This window comes from Macaca fascicularis, chromosome 7, assembly GCF_037993035.2.
Source record: "Macaca fascicularis isolate 582-1 chromosome 7, T2T-MFA8v1.1".
In the NCBI taxonomy this organism is placed as follows: domain Eukaryota; kingdom Metazoa; phylum Chordata; class Mammalia; order Primates; family Cercopithecidae; genus Macaca; species Macaca fascicularis.
The window spans coordinates 68293263-68313706 of record NC_088381.1 but is presented as its reverse complement, the minus strand read 5'-3'; the positions used below and the strand labels follow the sequence as shown (position 1 = coordinate 68313706).

Below are 20444 nucleotides of genomic sequence, written 5' to 3'. Positions count from 1 at the left end.
GAGTGCATTGGTTTTCTATTGCTGCCATAACAAATCACCACAAAAGTAGCTGCTTAAAACACAAATTTCTTATCTTACAGTTCTGTAGGTCAGAAGTCCAACATGGGTCTCACTGGGCTAAAATCAAGGTGTTGACAGGGCTGTGTTCTCTTCTAAAGGCTCCAGGGAGAAGCCATTTCTTTGCCCTTTTTTGTTTCTAGAGGTTGCCCCTGTTCCTTGGCTTGTGGCCCGTTCCTCCACCTTCAGTGCCAGCAGCATCATATCTGACCCTTCTTCCATCATCACATCTCTTTCTGACCCAAGGAAAGGTTCTCTGCTGCTGAGAACTTGTGTGATTAGACTGGGCCCACCCAGATAATCCAGGATCATCTCTCCATCTGAAAGGCCCTTTTGCCAACCATAGTAACATAGCTACAAGGTTCCAGGGATTAGGATGTGGACATCTTTGGGGACCATTATTCTGTCTGGTAAAAGGAGCTTTCTAGAATGAAGATTTCCAGGCCCAGAATGCAAGGGTCCTCATCTAGGAGGTTTTCCTGGGATGGGCCAGCAATACAAATAGCTCTGAAGCAGCTGCTCTGCAGATTGTCCTTAGAAAAATGCTACTACACAAAAGTCAAAGGACCTGAGTGGGCTGGTGACGCAGGAACAGTGAAGCAGGCACACTTAGCCACCGTAGGCTCCTCCTGGGGTCATCGATCCTGAAGCGTGGTGTTCATGAGGTCTTCAGAATGGCCCAGGTCATCCCAGGTCTGGAGAAGCGGGGTGCACATTGGCCCCTGTCCTCGGCTGCCTGTGAGAGCTCTGCCTTGCGGGGGAGCCTCAAAAATCCCCCATCAGCTGAGTTCCATGAATGCCTGCAATGGAGCAGCTCACCCCTCCACTGGAACAGAGCAGATCTGGGGAAAGTAATAGTCTTTTCACCGTGGTGTTCCCAGGGCCTGGGCATAAGGGGGCACAATAAATATTTGCTAAATGAAAACACGAATGATTTAACAGCTGTAAGTATGAAAAGGGTGATGGAAGAGGCACAAGTCCCCCTTCCTGGTAGTGGTTCAGTTTCATCCAGAGGGCTGGGGCCTTTGGGGCCTAAAAGAGGAATGGGGTTGGAGCAGCAAAGGGATTCCAGGGAGTGGGGCAGCATAAGCAAGAACACAGAGAGTGCACAGCAAGGCCTGGGCAGGTAGGGAAAGAGCCTGTGGTGTCCTAGGACCTGATCTGCCCCATGCTTTAGGAAGAAGCCTCTGGCAGCTCTGCATTAGAGGAACATGAAAACGGAGGAGATCCTCGAGGGTACGGGGAACAGCATAGGCATGGGCCGGTCAGAGCAGTGGTGGAGTGAAGAGATGACATGGCAAGAGGGAGAAGCACAAGACTGTGTAACCTACTGTGCAATAAGCAAGAGAAAGGGCACAGAGATGGTAACAACTCTGGCAGGCGCATTGGGGCCACGGTTGGGAAGTAGTGGGTAGAACTGTGGCTCTCGGCAATGCAAACAGCTTTGGTGGCAGCCACAGAATTATTTCCACTCAGTGGTCTTGACTCCTGTGCAAACACAGGTCTGGCTTATCTAGCAGTCCCTTCAAGTTAAATGAAGTCTTTGTGGCACCAGACAGGGCGTGGCTACAGGGAGGGCCCAGGCAGTCAGGGCCAAGTACAGCTTCATGGAGATTCCTACAGCACAGAACAGCTAATTCCTATGTCCCAAGCATGGGATGGAGGCATGAGGTATCCAGCAGGGTAGGAACCGGGAATATCTGAGCAGATGTGGATCCCCTCTCCCCTTAACATGTTGGAATATATAAGCTCCCCAGAACTGTAAAGGACTCTCCTCTGGAGAAAGGGGAGTCCTGGAGCTGACTGAGTCAAATTGCATGAGCCTGGTGGAACAGGGGCTCAAAAATCAACACTCACTTGAATGAAGGAAAATAGAGAAGGTTCTATTTCTTTTACTCTTGAGCTGAGGGCTGGGATTCACCACTCCTACACATTTGGAAAAAGCCGGTTCTGTGTTTGATAGACTTTGCCACGTGAATAGCCTGTTCCAACAGCTCTGGAAAAACCTCTTCTGGTGGGGGCTGTGTGTGGTGGCTTGCACCTGCGATCCCGGCACTATGGGAGGCCAAGGCAGAAGGATCATTTGAGCCCAGGAGTCAGGACCAGCCTAGGCAACATGGCGGGACTCTGACTCTACAGAAAAAAAAACAAAATCTTTTCTGGTGGAGTAACTCTCTCAGATTAGCTTTTACCCCAATAGCCAGGCACACAAAGCTACATTCTGCTGCCTTCTCAGAAGGCTAGAACCCACAGAAGAAAAGTGCCTCCTAGGTTACCTTTGTGTGGGCCCTACTGAGGCAGAATATGGCCAGATGAAGGGCAGGCATCCCCTAAACATCCCTAAGCATGGGGCTGCCCCAAAGCAGGAACCAGAAACATTGGTACACTCAAAAAAACCCAAAGCCTAATACGCCTCAGTCCACACTACCACTCTTGCTTTGGCTCAGGAGTAGCCCGCAAGAACATTAGCCTACTTAGGAAGATCAAGAACTTCCAAAGTATCTTCTTAAGATACAAAGGACTTCTGAAAGATTTCTGTTGACTTAAAAACAGACGTAAATATTTTACTGAACTATGTATTTCTACAGAAACAACTATTACAACAAAATCAGGTAAGATTCACAAAGGTATACAAGTCTTTAAAGGAAAATATTTTTTCCCTTAAAAAGATCATTTGCCAAATAACATCAAAAAGAAAGCAAAAACTGTTAGAAACAAAAGAAATAGACAGAAATACAATAACAGGAGACTAACATGTCTTTCTTAGTCTTAATGAATCAAGTAAATGAAAATTAAAGGTTCATAATATTATACTTTATAAGGTCAAATGAATATATCTGATTGAATTTTGTTACCTTCAGAGAATATACTTTCTTCTTCAGTTTTCTGGGGATATGTATTAAAACTAAAAATTTATTAGGTCTCAAGAAAACATCCATGATCTCCAAAATGCACAAATTGTACAGGCCATACTCTCTTTGACAAGGCAATAAAACTAGAAGTTTGTAAGAAATGCTAAAAACAACCACAAAATAAAACTACCTGGAAATTTAAAAGTATAACTTCAAAAAACTCCAGTAAAAAATAAAGTCAAATCTGAAATTATAAATTATAACTTAGAACACTAAATATAAATTTAAGGGATAGGGATAAAGATGTATTCAGAGGAAAAGTCATACCTTACAATGTTAGTAACTGTGTCTTTTATTAAGGAAGAAAAAGTTAAAATGGCATGCAACTTAAGAAGGTGGGAAAATAATAAAGGAAAAAGTAGTAAGAACAAAACCAAAAGAATCATGAAATAGTAGAACAGTAAATTAAGATATAAATCTCAGAGTTGGTTATTTGAAAAGATCAGTGAAACAGACTAATTCTGGAAAAACTAATGAGAACAAAAAGGGAAAGCACACACAACATGGGAATGAGGAAGCGAATACTGCAACTCCAGGCCAACAAGTCTGAAAATCAGAACAGAATCACTATTTAGGAAAATGTACTTAATTAAAAAAAATTTTTTTTGAGAAAGGGTCTTGCTCTGTGTCCCAGGCGTGCTCACAGCTCACAGCAGCTTCGGCCTCCCGGGCTCAAGTGATCCTACTGCTTCAGCCTCCTGAGTAGCTGGGACTACAGGCACACACCACCATGCCTAGCTAATTTTTAGTAGAGACAGGGTCTCACTATGTTGCCCAGGCTGATTGTGAACTCCTGGGCTCAAGCGATCCTCCTGCCTTGGCCTCCCGAAGTGCTGGGATTACAGGCATGAGCCACCACACTTAGCCAGGAAAATTTAAATTGCCAGAAACTTACAGAATAGAAATAAAGTTTGAAGAAACCGATGAGTATGAAAAAAAATTGAAAAAAAGGAAAAAACACATATTTCCCAAGAGGCACTAGATTTGGACAGTTTTATACATGTTATAAAAACTTCAATAGAGCAAAAAATTCTAAATATTTAAATGTTTCTAGGGCATAGAAAAACAGCTTCCCAGGTTCTTTTTAATTTTAAGAAGTTAACAAACACCAATAACTGACAAAGCAGAAAAAAAAAAATTACACAACTATTCATCTTATTTAGGTATGAAAAATTCCATAATAAAATGAGAAAACCAAATCCAGAAGAATTTCACAATTTAAAGCTCTTATTTTTTATTATACAAGTAATACACGATCTTTGTAGAAAAATCAGAAAGTACAGATAATAAACACAAAATAAAAATCTATGGACCAACCAATCATAAATAACCACTGTTAACACTGAAAGGAGATGTATATTAAAAGAATAATATACTATGACTATATCAGGTTTTTATAGAAATGCAGAGATGTCTTAACATTAGCTAATCTATTAATGATTCATCTAAAGTCATAATAGAGAAAAGCCAGTTGATCATCTTGACAGATGTGGAAAAAAGCCATTAAATAAAACCCCAACATCCATTACTAATAATATTTTCATCAAACTAGAAATAGAGGGCATAACCTTAATGTATAATTCAAATATTAAGATTATTTTACACTAAGAGTCAAATTTATAGTTCTGGAGAAACACTCTTCTAAGTAAAAAATATATATATAAAATAATGTACAATATCAGCAGAATTATGTAAGTGTTATTTAACATTGTTCTAAAAGTACCGGTCAATGTGATGATTTGAGAAAGTGAAATAAGATTACAAACATGGGAATAAAATTATCAACCTACCCAGAATTATTACCCAACTGAAAAAGGCAAAAGAAATTAACAACAGCAAAACCTTTAGAATAGTTCAGTAACTGGCTAGTTACAAAATAAATAACCAATCGCCAAGTTAAACTATTATACAACCACACACTACTCTCTTATGCAGAGGTAAGAATGAGGTAGATTGGCGTGTACTGACATAGGAAGATCTATTGCAAAGAGAAAAATGCTAAGAGCAGAAGGGTTGTCTCATATGGTCAAAGTGCTAAAACATACTTTAGGAAAAAACTGATGAATATGCATCAACTGTTGACTGTTTTTCTTGGGGGAAAGGGATTTTAATTATGGGGGGCTTTAATTTTCTACATATGTTTTAAAATAATGTTTACACTTACATAAGTTTTATTTAATGTTTTAAGTCATAAAAGCGATTGATTTAACTTTCATTTTTTAAAGTAGTGGGAAAAGATCTCATTTACACAATAGTAACCACACTACAAAAATCACCTATACTAGAAAAGATAGGCTGAGAGACATAAAACATTATAAATGTACTGAAATGAAAGGTTAAATATTATAAAGATGTTAGTCCTCTTGTGTAAAATATGTAAATTTTACTCAATCCAATTTCTAATTTTTCTAAACATTACAAAATTGTCTCAATGTCTTTTGGAAGCTTTTTTTTTTCTTTTTTTTGGGGACAGTCTCACTCCGTCACCCAGGCTGGAGGGTAGTGGTGCTATCTCAGCTCACTGCAACCTCCACCTCCTGGGTTCACTGCCTCAGCCTCCCAAGTAGCTGAGATTACAGGCACCCATCACCACACCCGGCTAATTTTCTTTTGTTACTGTATTTTTAGTAGAGATGGGGTTTTGCCATGTTGTCCAGGCTGGTCTTGAACTCTTGACCTCAGATGATCCATCCACCTTGACCTCCCAAAGTGCCGGGATTACAGGTGTGAGCCACCACGCCCAGCCAGATCAGAGAATTAACTGTTTAGAAAGAAATAATAAAAGTACAAGAATAAGATAGTGGTGGATATTTATACAACCTTGCAATCAGAATTGGAAAGACCTCGCCGGGCTTGGTGGCTCACACCTGTAATCCCAGCACTTTGGGAAGCTGAGGCGTGTGGATTGCCTGAGCTCAGGAGTTTGAGACCAGCCTGGGCAACATGGCGAAACCCATCTCTACTAAAAATACAAAAAGTTACCCGGGCATGGTGGCATGCACTTGTAGTCCCAGCTACTCGGGAGGTTGAGACACGAGAATCGCTGAACCCAGGAGGCGCAGGTTGCAGTGAGCTGAGCTCACACCACTGCACTCCAGCCTGGGGGACAGGGTGGACCATCTCAAAAAAAAAAAAAAAAAAAGAATTGGAAAGATCTGCATAAGCACGACAGCATAGGTAGCAACCATTAAAAAAAAAAAAAAAAAGTAACAGATAAACTTGACTAAAAGGTGTTTTTTTAATGTCAAACGTTTTATTTATTTTTTTTGAGACGGAGTCTCGCTCTGTCGCCCAGGCTGGAGTGCAGTGGCCCAATCTCAGCTCACTGCAAGCTCTGCCTCCCAGGCTTACACCATTCTCCTGCCTCAGCCTCCCGAGTAGTTGGGACTACAGGCGTCCGCCACCTCGCCCGGCTAGTTTTTTTTTTTTTGTATTTTTTAGTAAAGACGGGGTTTCACCAGGTTAGCCAGGATGGTCTTGATCTTGTGACCTCGTGATCCGCCCATCTCGGCCTCCCAAAGTGCTGGGATTACAGGTTTGAGCCACCGCGCCCGGCAGTGTCAAACGTTTTAAAAAAGCCATACATGCAACTTAAAATCTTGTTTTACAATGTTTATGAAATAAACCTCTTAGAAATCAATGATACTGGTGAACATCTTAAAGGGTCACATTTTAACAAAAAAAACATTTTTTTTTTAAGCTCTTTGTCCCCAGGGTAACTCCTGTGTTAAAGAGGAAGCAGTACACACTCACACACTGCAGGTGGGAGTATACTTTGGGACTGTCTTTCTGGAAGCAATTTGAGGCAACACATATTAAAAGTCCTAAAAATGTGCATACTTTTTAATTGTTGGGACAGGATATGTTATGCTGCAGTTAACCAATTAACCCTGAAATTCCAGTGGTTAACACCTAAGGTTTATTTTTTTTTATTCATGCTACACGTCCATGCAGGGTGGCAGGTGAGGGTAACATGAGGGGAGAAGGGGGCTGTTCCATGTAGTTACTCAGGGATCCAGGCTTGACAGAGGCTCTGTCCTTGGGACATCAGGGAAGGGAAGACAGACACTGCGGAACTGCCCATGGGCATTTCAGTCTCTGCCTGGAGCTTCATATCTCACCTCTGCTCACATTTCATTGGCCAGAATTAGTCATAGGACCCTGAATGAGTACAAGGGGGTTGGAGGGTAAAGTCCCATATGCCTCAGAAGGAAAGGAGCCACAGATAGGGAAGCGTGTACTTTTGAGCCAGTAATAACTTCAGAAAATTATCCTAAGTAAATATTCTGAAAGCTTCACAAGGATGTTAGAAGAACTTCATTATGTCCTTGACTACAACAGTAAAAAATTGAAACAACTTAAGTATCCAAGGTACAGCCTACATAGAGGTTAAAAATAATGTAATTACATATTTACTGATACAGAAATCCATTCACAATATAGCATTAAAAGGGATAAGTTATAAAACAGTATGTATAACATGATTATATTTCATGGAAAAAGTAATAAAACACACATATGCATAGAAAAAAGTCTGAAAAGATAAAAACGGAAATGTTAACAGTGGTTATAATCAGATGGTATAATAACAGGTGATTTTTTTTTTTTTTTACTCATCTGGAATTTCTTTAAAAAAAGTATTATATTATTTATGTACCACAAAAGCATTTTAAAAGGGAAACAAAAAACAGTACTCTTGGGAGAATTCACTTATCCACTCCACTCTTATCATTAAACTCTTACATTTGATGCGGGGAATGTCTTCTTGCCTGTCACATCGTAAGACGCTGCTCTCACAACTGATGTAAAGTCGAGACTTTTATTAGAAGCAGTACAAGAGGGTAAAAACAATAGCACAGCCCCACAGCTGTGAATCATCAGTCCTGCCCATCACTCGCCAAAACACACACCACTTGGGACTCTGCCGTGGTTTGTCGGCTCCTGCCAGGTGCCCGGGGGGTCTCTGGGGCCTGGGAGACCACTTTGCCGCAAGACTGTGCACTGTCAAAGAGAGTAGGGCACTGCACAATTCCACTTCAAACCAAAGACCTACAAACTCTTCTTCTGGGAAATGGATTCTAGAACATAGAACATGACCACCAGAAACAGAAAATAAAGTCTCCTCTTAGACATATATATTTTTAATTGAAAACTCTTCCTTACTGTTTCTCCCACTTCCCCTTTTGCTATTTCTTCACACACACACACACACACACACACACACACACACAAGCACACGCACGCTGTCCTAAGTTCACTAGAACATTTCATACACTTCAAAATTCTTACCAAAGCCACCTTCCTGCCTGGGTAGTGTTTAAAGCCAAACTAGAAATATTCTTGAGATAGGTACATGGAAGAGACATGTAAGTAACACACATTTCTAGACTAGACAGGAGTCCCTCTCCATGCCGAAACCCCCATCATCTCCAGAATATATACTGTTTCTTTGGGGAAGCCATGTACTCAGAAATTAGGGTCCTTTTAAACCATGCATATCATTTAAAAATATATATGGACATTGATCTTGCAAGCTTCTAGTTTGCAAGTGCTTCAAGATCTAGTGACGTCTCAAGGCAATGAAATAATTTAACTTCTAGAAAGATGAATGGAACAAACAATCCGCTTCTGGATATTAGCAAAGACCAGTGGCTGGCTCCCTCTTTCGAGTGCCTGTGCTAAGTCACATCACATCTGCCTTCTTCCCAAAGGTGCACCTGGCCACACGTGAGGTCCCCCCATAAGGTCCCCAGCATGTCCTGTGGTTGGCTCTCATCCAAAATTGTCCCTGGTTTCTATAGAGAAGGAGACTTTTCTAAAGATAAAGAGCCCTGTTAAAATGGGCAGAGGATGATGTTTCTGGGAGGCATATTCACTGTATTATGCTCCACCCTTTACTTGATGTTTTGCATCAAATGTAGTCTACATCAGGCAGGCGCCTGCCCACCACCACCATGAAGGCTAGAGACCAACTGCCCTCTGTGCACAGTCTTCCTGGGTGTTGATTAGGTCCCATTCAAGCTGCTCCCACCACTGAGCAAGGTTGCTCCCTCCCCAGAAAGCCAGAAAGGAGTGCATCTCCGGGAAGGGGTGGGCAGTGGACAGGCCACCCCCAGCCAGAACTCTGTTTCCATTCCTGAGATCTCAGGGCCTCCCACTTGTTTTGAACGTACTGCTCTGCCTCCACTAAAGCCATCAATAAAGAACTCGGGGTGTGTTTGTTTTCCATAGAACTGGCCTCACAGGCAGACACATCATTTTAACCAACTTTCTTGGAAAGATTCCTACAAAACCAGAATCATTTGAAAGTTGAACTTATTGTTTATAATGAACATTCCTAGATGTCATTCAGATTCACATCTTTGTAAACTGTCCTTTGCTGTGGACACATATTAAAATAATATAATTGTAATATGCTCTTATCAAGATATAAGAGAATTATTTTCTCTTGGCACCCACGGGTCACCAAAGGGACTAGAGTGGCATGGCTCAAAAGATACTGCATCAAGGTCTGGGAGACCCGAATGCAGAGTCCACGCTGCTGGTCACCACTGGGTGACCCTGGGCGTGTCACTTTCTCTGTCTCTACTTCCCGTCTGCAAAATGCAGGTGACAGGCTCTGCCCTGTTCTCTTACCCAATTAAAGTCTAATGTGATGGCAGGCAGGAGAGATGAAACTGAGGGGCCACACAAGTTCGATGTCTTGTGTGGATACTGGTTCTCTTTCCCTCCAAGGCCTGACCACACTGTCCCAACCTGTCGCTCTGTTGGTTTTACATTCCCCAGGCAGCACTAGGAAGGCTTCCTCACCACTCCCAACTTTAAAATGCATCCAGCTGGGTCTTGACTGGAATGAAAGGTTATTTTTAAATGTCCTCTTGGTTGAAGGGTTCCAAGTTTTAGTCGATCTCTTTTAGACACCAGGTTTCATGGAGGCAGAAGGAAAGCGTATCAAGGTATAGCAGCCAGTCTTGGAAATGTCAAAATCAGGAGACCTCATTTGCAAACTGAAAATGCAGTCCTGGCCCTGCACCTTCCAGGCAGCACAAGCGGCTGCGATGCTCACGGAGTGAATGGCTTACGTTCTGCCTGCTTCTGGTGTAAGGTTATGACAACAGTACTGAGACTGAGCTGCATGTCTGAATAAACGAGGGCACGTCACACCAGCTCAAGGGAGCACCGTCCAGGTTGCTCCAGGGCCATTATTTTAAAAGAAAGTAAATGAAGAGACACTAAGATCTTCAGAGAAAAGCAGAAGGAATGTAAAAGTTCAGTGCTTTTGTAAAAGCTGTTGTGCTTTCACGGCCAAGCCCAACTTACCTTTCCCTTTAAGGGAGTGCCTACTACTCTTAGCTCCGGGGCTGCAACAGCTGTAGAGCTGGACACACAGCAGGAGGAATCCAAGTTCCTTACCTGCTGCCCACAGGATGCTCACCACACTCTTCAGTGGTTGGTGAGCTGGGATCATGGGTCTCGACTGCACAGCAGCCCACTGTGGAAATGGCTCTTCCAACATTTTCTACACCTCCACTTCCGGAGTTTTCTAAAGTCACTGCTATCAGAATGCACAAGTGGCTTTGGTAACTACTCTGTGCATGTGTCACCTGAGCATTCTCTTGTCAGTCAAGAGGGCTCTTTCTAGATTCATAAGTCACCTGATAGAGGCAGAGGTCATCTGAAGACCCAAGTGGAGGGTGTTTAGAACCTAGTGCCCACCACTTCCGCACAGCCACACACCCAGCCTGCTGCTAAGCGGACCAGGCTGGCTTGAGAATCCCCTCATCCTGCTGCTGGGCCACGGGACTGACTCACAGCCAGCTCGGCTCTCTGGTCTCCTAGTGCAGCCAGTAGGGAAGTGCTACCAACTGTCCTGAGAGCCATCTGGAGCTCTGGAGAAAGGGCAGGGCCAGCAGCAGACTACCCCGAATCACAAACAGGGCTGGCCACACTTTCCACTTCCTGTCTGCCAAGAGCCCTGTGTACTCAACCAAAGCCCCCACTTACCCTGCGGGGGCTCCTCTAAAAGTGCCTTGGTGCTCCAGATCCCCAGCCTTCCCTTCTGTCCGCATCCCAAACAAGACTCCCCGGCTCAGAGAGGCGTCTCAGTGAGGGAAAGGGAAGGAAAGCAGGAGGACTCATGTGTTCACCTTGGGGCCCGGGGCACCTGTGTGCAGACCCCATCTCCCTCCCTCCTCGGGTTGTTTGTTCATTAATCCAAATTCAGCAGGGAGAAACTCTAACTGTGTCCATGGGAGAAGGTTTCTAGAAGGAGTAGTCCTCTTAGGTGGTTCTCAAAGGGGTAAGGGGGCACCAAAGCCTCCCCCCTGCCTAAGGCATATAGAGATGTGTGGGGCCAGGGATTCAAAACATCTTGCCACACACCGGCAATCTCCCAGGGCAGGATGCCAACAGCACCCACAGCCCGCTGGCCCCACTGAGCAGCTCTGTGAGAGAGAAGAGGTTTATGGCTGCAGTTCCTTCCCTAGGAGAAACCAAGAAAGGCAGGAGGCAGAGCCGGGTGGAACACCTCTGTCATGAGGGACACACGGCTTGTCAGCTGAGCTGCTCTCTCCCCCCGATTGCCTGCGATTTCTTCTCAATTGTCCAGACCCTTAAAAGAATCCCACCCTAGGTCCCAAGCCCTGGGCAGCCCCTATACCTGGAATCCCTGGGTCACCATTCCTAGGGGAGAAGGTGATTCGAGAGTCGGAGAGCCCCAGGGGCAGAGCATCACGGATGGGCTCCAGGGGCCTGAGACCAGCTCCTGCAGCTTCCCCTTCTCCCTCCCTGCCCCAGGGTCACCCAAGCCCCAGCTTGGGTTTGACCGGACAGTCATGTCTGATAACTACCCAGCACAGCAAAGATGGTGCATCATTCAACAGGGTCCCAGCTCTGCTGTGGGGTTTGATTAAAACACTAAATTCTGTGTACACATTTAGTAGAACAAACATTTATTAAGCACCTACTTAGTGCCAGGCATTGTGCTAGGCACCCTCACTGTGTGCTGTTCCCACAGCACAATCATCTGCTCAGAAATTAAAACCAAGAAAAGGAACACTGTCGCAACCATACAAACTGGGGGGCAGGGGCAGTATTGTGGCTGCAGGCGACTCCCGGGACAGAAAATGCACCCACCAGAAGCTTGTTTTCCATCTCTCAATAAGTTTCCACTAAACAGTTGTTTTAAATAAAGCCTCTCGATGATGATGGAGAGGAATGTTGTTCTCTCTGTGCCCCCCGGGGCTGGTGCCTGATGGACATTCAAATACTCTGAATGCTATTTGATAAAAGGAGCCTGATGGCCTGGTGTAAAGAATATCAATATTTGGATTAGAAAATGCATTTTTTCAGTTCATATGGTTGCAACAGCCCTTATGAAAGATATAAACATCCCTGCCCTGACTGCGTAAATGTTGAAGGTAGACCTAGTTCTGGATTCCTGAGTCAGAATCTTCCAGTTGTCCACAACCTCACAAGGCCAGAGAAGTGAGAGGAGATTTCTATTCTGGAAAGGAGTGGACGGCACAACTGGTTTGGAAACACGACAAACTGCGCCTGCATTTACAGAAGCAACGCACACAGAAGAACGTCCTAGAGCTATCTGGTCTCGCACACACGCTTGGGACTCACAGGCGGGGCCTGGGCCTTGGCCAGCCCTAGTTATCGGTGCCCAGCTTGGAGAGGCCTCGGCGGAAGTCATGCAGGTCATCAATCTTCCCATCCAGCACCTCCAGGAAGCTCTTCAACTCCACCTTCAGGTGGCGCTGTCGGTATTTGCTCTCCTCAATGTCTGTCTTTAAGGAACGCACTTTGTCTTCCAGGTTTTGATTGTCTCTCTCTGCCGCCTGGCAAAGCAAAAGGGAGAAGGGTCTGGAAAATTGAGTGATGAGAGTCGTCCTTCAAAACCTGCTACAGCTGAACCAACCATTCTCCATCCAACCTGAGGGCCTGGGCAAGGGACTAAGCTCCCTAGAGACATGCTACCCCAGCACACAAGCCTGTGACCAAGACATCAGAAGGGAAGCGGCAGGCACTTCAGTGACCTCCTCCTTTCCTGCCTGTTCTCCCACTGAGGGACCGACACCCGGCCCGAAAACCCAAGACCCAACAAAGCAGGCAGAACGCAGAGTCCTGCCTGAGGGAGACCTCACACAGGGCCCAGCAGGGAAAGTCTGAAATCCCCGTCTGAGTGGCTAGCAGAGACCACATTTCAGTTCCATCCTGAGAGACAGAACAGATGGGAGAGTGGCTCATTCCCCTGGTCCCACAGAGAGGCGTGGCCTCCTCAGTCCCAGGCCAGCCTCTGGCCCTCGGTGAGGAAGGACTGGCCATGCCATTGACTCAGAGACAGCCAGTCTGTGCACCCTCTGATGCTGTTACCATGGAGATGGTCTGTGGCGCTGGGTCCCACAAGCCTATAGAGACACATCTAGGTGAATCACATGCAGGTTCCCAAAGACAGGACAGCTGTGAGTCCTTAAATGAGCCATAAGCCTTGCATTCTTCATATCAGATAAGAGCTTTATGTTGAGGGCATAAACAGAGACTTTTCTGAACATGTGCACAGGAACCAGTTACCAATTCCAGGGTCGTGTAACTATATGAAGCGCCGTGTGTGTATCAGAGGGCCTGCAGGGAGGAGGACCTCCGAGGGGGAGGAGGCCCTGAAAATCCTCATTTTACTGATCAGAAATCTGAGCCTAGGGAGGAAGGCCTGCCCAAGGTCAGTGCCCAAGGTCACTGGCAGGGGAGTGGCTGAGGTGGCCTCACACCCTGACCCTGGGCTCTCAGGCCACCACCCCCGCTCCTCACTCCCACCGGGGTTCTGCAAGGAAACAGTCGTCTACACTGTGGTGATGCACAGGAACCTTCACAGAACTGGAAAAACCAAAAGACAAATGCTGCCGAGTCTGCCCCAAGGGCAGGTGTGGATGCGGTACCATCTGGCCTGCAGTTACCGCCAGCTTTTTGTGAATAGAAAATCTCTCCTTCAGCATTCTCAGTGTGAAAGTGATGGGAAGCAGGAAAATGAGTACCATGACATTTGTGCCTTCTCGTCTGAGCCAGGATGGCTGTGCCCCCCACCCACGTACCTCTAGCTTCTCAGAGACATATTCGCACTCTGACATGAGCTGAGGTATGATTTCACTTTGTTTTCGGAGATCTTTCAGCTCCTACATGAAAAAAATTTGAGATAGAACATGAAAGCAAGTCAGATAAAATATATTCTTGAAAATCACCAATGTGTGCACACTCGTGGAAGCCGCTTCGGGAACCTGTTCTGTTTGCATAGACAGTGATAGCGACCACGTGAATACTTCAACTCAGGGAATTCCATGGGCGAAGTGTGTCACACGCCTTGTCATGTGAAGTCTGTACACAGCACAACAAGGCAGATGTTTTTCCGATTTCTGTTTTATAAGTGGAGAAAGTGAGGTCTAGAGAGTTTGGTAACGTGCGCACAGCCTCCAACATGTGCACACTTAACTGTCTGACCCCTAGAAAATAAATGACTGTAGGCCAGGCATGGTGGCGTGTGTCTATAGTCCCAGTTACACAGGAGGCTGAGGTGGGCAGATTGCTTGAGCCCAGTTCAAGACCAGCCTGGGCAACATAATGAGACTCCATCTTAAATTAAATAAATAAATTTAAATTTTTTTTTTTAAAAAATAAGTGATTACATCATGGTTCTCTAGCGGCATTCATTTGGCAGCAAAACTCAACTTCTGAGGACAGATGACAAGCGTGTCTGAGTGTCTTGTGAAATGTTCAACTCCCTTGTGAATCTGCATGACCGGCTTTAGAATAGGGATGACAGGGAGACGGCAGAGGTCATGGGGAGGCCTTTGCTCCGGCCTGTCCGCACCCTGGTGTGGCTCCCAGCTCTCTCTCCATGCTGCTATCCAGGCAGCTGCCAGGGCCAGTCATATGCCCCAGCACACCTGCTGTGTGCCACCCCGCAAGGCCAAGAGGACACCAAGGGGCCCTGCTCGGAGCACCATTACTCACTGTCTCCTTTTCTCGGAGCTCTGCCTCCAGCTCCTCGATCCTCCTCTTCAGTTGTGTGTTCTTCTCCTTCTCTCTGTTGATCTCACTGCATTGTTCTTCCAGCTCATCAATCTTCAGTACACACCATACAGGAAAGCAGGGGCGCCAGCTTACGTTAGTCATTAAGCAAGAGATCACCACAGCTACACTTCTGTTTTCTTTTAAAATAAACCCTAACCTAATCCACTTATGAGTTTTTCTTTGTGGCTATGAACAAACCCCATGCAGCTCCATCATGGGGCTGCCTGCACCGCTTGCATGGGACCTGCTTTGCACATGATGCCTTACAGAGGCATCTTATCGGCAGAGCCAAATAAGTAAAAAAACCCGCCTTCAAGATGCTCTGGGCTTCTGGTTTCCTCTCATGGCTGTGAGGAAGTAGATTCAGATTTGCTTTAAGGATCCATCACAAGCAAGGGCCAGGTGTCCCTGGATTGATGTGCTTTTCCCCAGAATGATTGTTACACCACTGTAATCATGTCCTGCATTATTCTGTTTCATCTCAATGGTTTAAGCCAGCAGGGTAGAAAACCAAGCAACTCATGGTACAGTGGCTGCCAAAAAGGGAAGCAATGACATTTTGAACATTATAAATCAAGGTGACCTTCCCCTGGGGATGCACATGGAACGGGTCTGGCCTGTGGGCCTCTTCCCTGAGGCTGAACGGCAAATCCCCAGATTGCATCTTTCCGTCCTTCCCAAGGCTGACCCCTCAAAACGGTTACCTGTGTGGAACAGGGGTGCAAGGGCCTGGCACTCTCACACTGCCATTGGATGCTGGGGGCCAAAATGTGTGTGCAGAGTGGATAGCAGGCGTGGACCCCCCATGCAACACAAAAGCACTGTAGTGATGAAGTCCCCCCGCACAGGCAGCAGTAGTCCTTGATATGAAGGGCACCCAGGACACTTCCCAGAGGCAGCCTGCACCAAGCCTTGGGGTCTGAACTCCCAGCCCCTGCTGCCGCTGGAGACCACACCAACTTCCGCCTCCAACCCTGGGAGGCAAGCTGGTGACATGTCCCACCCAGGGAGGTCGACACTCCTCCAAGGGAGCGAGTTGTGTGTGATGATCTTCCTCCACTCCCCCCGCACTGCTGCTGGCTATCAGACTGAGACCAAAGTGAGAAACTCAGCTTTTCTTGAAAATGCAAGAAAGGGCAATCGATCCCTCTGGCAGGCAGATCTGCCAGGCCTGGGGTGGGAACGTGCAAAGTCAGCAATTGGCCTGGTGCCCAACCGTCAGCACTTTCAGCACCAAGATGAAAAAATGACACGAGACACTTTTATGTGGCATTAGCATGAAAGTAAGACAGTGTGATCAAGGGCTGGGATGCAGGGGCCCTCCAGCTTGGGCAGGGCAGGGCATAAAAGGGGTCAAGGGGAAGTGAACACCAATCTAAATGGGACCTGTCCCCCTAAAACCCTGCACTGATGGAGCATACTCCAAAGCCTATGTGTTTATAGCAGAAGGATTAATCACCATCAAAACGAGGTTAGCAGAGAAACCTCAAGACCTGAATGGGGGATCTCTGGCCACCCCAAAAGCACCATATGAACTGGAGTGTGACTAATGACAGGGAAGGTTACAGGTGCATTTTCAAACAAATAAAAATGCCAGGATCGGAGAGTAGAGGGCATACGACAGGTCAGCACCTGTCCACCCTCCTCATGCCTCAAGCACCACAATCCTTTTCCCAACTCCAAATTTACATGTTTAGAAATAATAATGTGAATGGAAGCAGGACTTCCAAGCAGGCGCAGCTCACCATCTCCCAAGTCTGTTTCTCACCTACCCTCTGGGTCCCCTTCCTCCATGGAGGGTCAGTGAACCACAGAAATGCTGAGGGAGGGAACTCTGGGAGGGATAAGGCTGACACCTCCAGTTTATCTTCTCCTCAGTAAGGGGAATTATAAAACTTGGTTCAGAAAAGGTAACGAGTCTGGCCAGGCACAGTGGTTCACGCCTGTAATCCCAGCACTTTGAGAGGCTGAGGCAGGTGGATCACCTGAGGCCAGGAGTTTGGGACCAGCCTGGTCAACATGGTGAAACCCTGTCTCTACTAAAAATACAAAAATTAGCCAGGCATGGTGGCAGGCGCCTGTAATCCCCACCTACTTGGGAGGCTGAGGCAGGAGAATTGCTTGAACCTGGGAGACAGGAGGCTGTAGTGAGCTGAGATCACACCACTGCACTCCAGCCTGCATGACAGAGCGAGACTCCATCTCAAAAAAAAAAAAAAAAAGAAAAGAAAGAAAATAAAAACAGAAAAGGTCAATTATGTATGTGATTAAATTCCTACTAAGAAAGGCAGGGAAGGGGAGGGATGTTCCCGTGGGAGAGGCAGCAAGTCTTCCTCCAGCCATGGGGCTAAGGGCAAAGTTGGGGGTGGAGAAAAAGGGTTGTGGGTGCCCTCATCTCCTGCTGCCCACGCCAGCTAGCCTCGGGGCTCACTGTGCCCACCGCACCTACCTTGTTGCGGAGCCGATCGTTCTCGTCGCGGCAGATGGAGAACTGCCTCTTCCACTGCTCCACACTGGCTGCCGACTCCTGCAGTGCTGTGGTCAGCCGGGCATTGCTCTCCCGCAGGGTCTGCAGCTCGATCTCCCATTTCTTCACGTTGGCAGCGCTGCAGGATGGGGACGGGCAGTGACGACAGGGTGGGTGCTGTCCCGTCTGGCTGCGCCTCCGCCCACCTGGGGAAGGCGACTCCGCCACCCCTCAGCACACCCTTGGGGGGCCCACGCCCTCTCCCCACAGTGAGCTGGCAGGTGGGTGTGGCTGCCCTGTTCCAGGTCCAGGAGGGACTGGCTCCTCTCTCTGGTGTGGACATGTCATCCTGTAGTCTATTTTCTTAAATCACCTTAGAAGAGAACACAATTCTGGGGCCAGGCGCAGTGGCTCACACCTGTAATCCCAGCACTTTGGGAGGCTGAGGCGGGCGGATCATGAGGTCAAGAGATCGAGACCATCCTGGTCAACATGGTGAAAACCCACCTCTACTAAAAATACAAAAAAATTAGCTGGGCATGGTGGCGGGCACCTGTAGTCCCAGCTACTTGGGAGGCTGAGGCAGGGGGATCACTCAAGCCCAGAAGTTCAAGGCTGCAGTAAGCTATGATCACACCACTGCACTACAGCTGGGGTGACGGAGACTCTGCCTCAAAAAAATAAAAAAACCAAACAAATAAACAAATAAATAAATAAACAAATCTAGCTCTCACAATTGCCTGATGAGTAAGAAAAGAGACCGATTGTGGTTCTGCCCTTTGAAGTACCTGACAAAGAGCCACAGTCCAAAGGGAGGTGGTTGGATCTAAGGGTCACATGTGCTTTCTGGAATTCCTAGGTCAGATCACAGCTGGGCGAGCTGAGTGGGAGAGGTGGGTGCCAACCCTGCGGCAGCTCTAGCTGGGGAAGGGGACAGGCTGCCTCTGGTAGACTCCTGAAGAGACTGTGAGTGCAGCCTTGAGTGGAACACGGGCCCTCTGAGGTGATGGAAAGTTTACTAGCTATGTGACCTTGGGCAAGGAGTCACTTTGTCACCTGGAATTCAGTTTCCTCAACTGTAAAATGGGGGGAATTTCAAAATGACAGCTTCTCTTATGGACTGAATGCTTGAGACCTCCCTAAATTCATATGTTGAAACCCTACCTCTAATGTGATGGTCTTAGAAGATGGGGGTGGGGAGGTGGGGCGGCTGGGGGGCTGGTGGGGCGAAGTTGAGAGGTAATTAGGATTAGGTGAGGGCATAAGGATGGAGTCCTTATGAATGGGATCCAGGTCTTTACAAGAGTCCTCAGAGAGCTCACCTCCTCTCCCCACCTCTGAAGACACAGGGAGAAGACTGTGGTCTATGAACTAGGAAGTAGGCCCTCACCAGACACCAGATCTGCCAGTGCCTTAATCTTGGACTTTCTAGCCCCTAGAACTGTGAGAAATAAAGATTTGTTGTTTAATTAAGCCACCCAGTTCATGGTATTCTGTTATAGCAGCCTGAGCAAAGACTGCTTCTAAGATGATACAGCATTTTTTTTTTTTTTTTTTTTGAGACAGAGTCTTGCTCTGTCAACCAGGCTGGAGTGCAGTGGCATGATCTTGGCTCACTGCAACCTCCGCCTCCCGGGTTCAAGTAATTCTCCTGTCTCAGCCTCCTGAGTAGCTGGGCTTACAGGCATGCACCACCGTGCCCGGTTAATTTTTGTATTTTTAGTAGAGATGGGGTTTCACCATGTGGCTCAGGCTGGTCTCGAACTCCTGACCTCAAGTGATCCGCCCACCTCAGCCTCCCAAAGCATTGGGATTACAGGCATGTGCCACCGTGCTGGCCAGGTGAGCAGAAAGCCCTGGGTGTGCTCATGGGACCGCCCTACACCATGAAGTTCAGCCCAGCCTGTGTGGAATGCTCCACATTCTCAAGATACAAAATCATAAGCACCGCTCATACAGTAAATTAAAATCTTACTGATATCATTATAGGGATTGTGTTACATTTATAGATCAATTTAGGAGAAATTGATACTTTGAAAATATCAAGGCTTTTTGCCACTTCCCAACAGAATGTCTACTTATTAAACAATTATTTTATAAACACTGAAATCATTTTAAAGTTTGCTTCACATAGATCTTATATATTTAAGTTTATTTCTATAGAGTTTATGGTTCTAGTTCATATTATAAAGGATCTCTTCTTCAAATATATATTCCACATGACTTTTTTGTATATAGGTGACTAAGTTTTGTGTGATTTCATATTTTTAATAGTTTATGTTTTCATATGCATTTCTCAGACGTTCAAAAAAAAATTTTTTTTTTTTTTGAGACAAGAGTCTCACTCTGTCACCCAGGCTGGAGTGCGGTGGTGCAATATCAGCTCACTGCAACCTCTGCCACCTCCCAGGCTCAAGCAATTCTCCCAACTGAGCCTCTAGAGTAGCTGGGTCTACAGGTAAACACCACCATAGCTGGCTAGTTTTTAAAATATTTTTTCTAGAGACAGGGTTTCATCATGTTACCCAGGCTGGTCTCAAACTCTAGGCTCAAGTGATCTGCCTGCCCTGGCCTCCCAAACTGTTGGGATTATAGGCAGGAGCCACCATGCCTGGCCAAGAGTCAATCTTATAGATACATAAATGACAAATTTGGTTCCTCAAAAACAAAACAAAGCACAAGCACAGGGGTGCATCCACACACACACACACCCCCTCTCTCTACACATGTACACTCACACAATCACACACACTCTAACATACACACTCTGACACTACCACCATGCATATTCGCCCTCTCTCCACACATTTACATACACACAATCTCTCTCTCACACACACACTCTCTCTTTCCCACACACACACAAATGGATGCTGATGTGGTTGGCCAGAGCAGGGCCATAAAGCCAGCTGGCCTTCCTTTCACCAGGAGACAAGAGT

General features: G+C 46.3%; 1 protein-coding gene across 31 annotated transcripts in view; it reads right to left on the bottom strand.

Annotated features, from left to right (window-relative positions):
• Nucleotides 1-4178: 4178 nt before the first annotated feature.
• The window catches only part of HOMER2 (homer scaffold protein 2), a 144715-nt gene continuing 128449 nt past the window's right edge, over nt 4179-20444 (bottom strand). For 16 of the 31 annotated variants that reach the window (XM_045395924.2, XM_073996573.1, XM_045395923.2 and 13 more), the window contains 4 exons: nt 17488-17644; nt 14979-15089; nt 14063-14143; nt 11904-12814 (listed from right to left, as the gene is read on the bottom strand). In XM_045395924.2, the coding sequence (XP_045251859.1) occupies nt 12626-12814; nt 14063-14143; nt 14979-15089; nt 17488-17644 (538 nt within the window). In that variant the 3' untranslated portion in view covers nt 11904-12625. Of the gene's footprint in view, nt 5731-7769; nt 8048-11903; nt 12815-14062; nt 14144-14978; nt 15090-17487; nt 17645-20444 lie in introns of those variants that run through there. The other 15 variants (XM_073996574.1, XM_073996564.1, XM_073996569.1 and 12 more) reach the window with 3 other exon arrangements.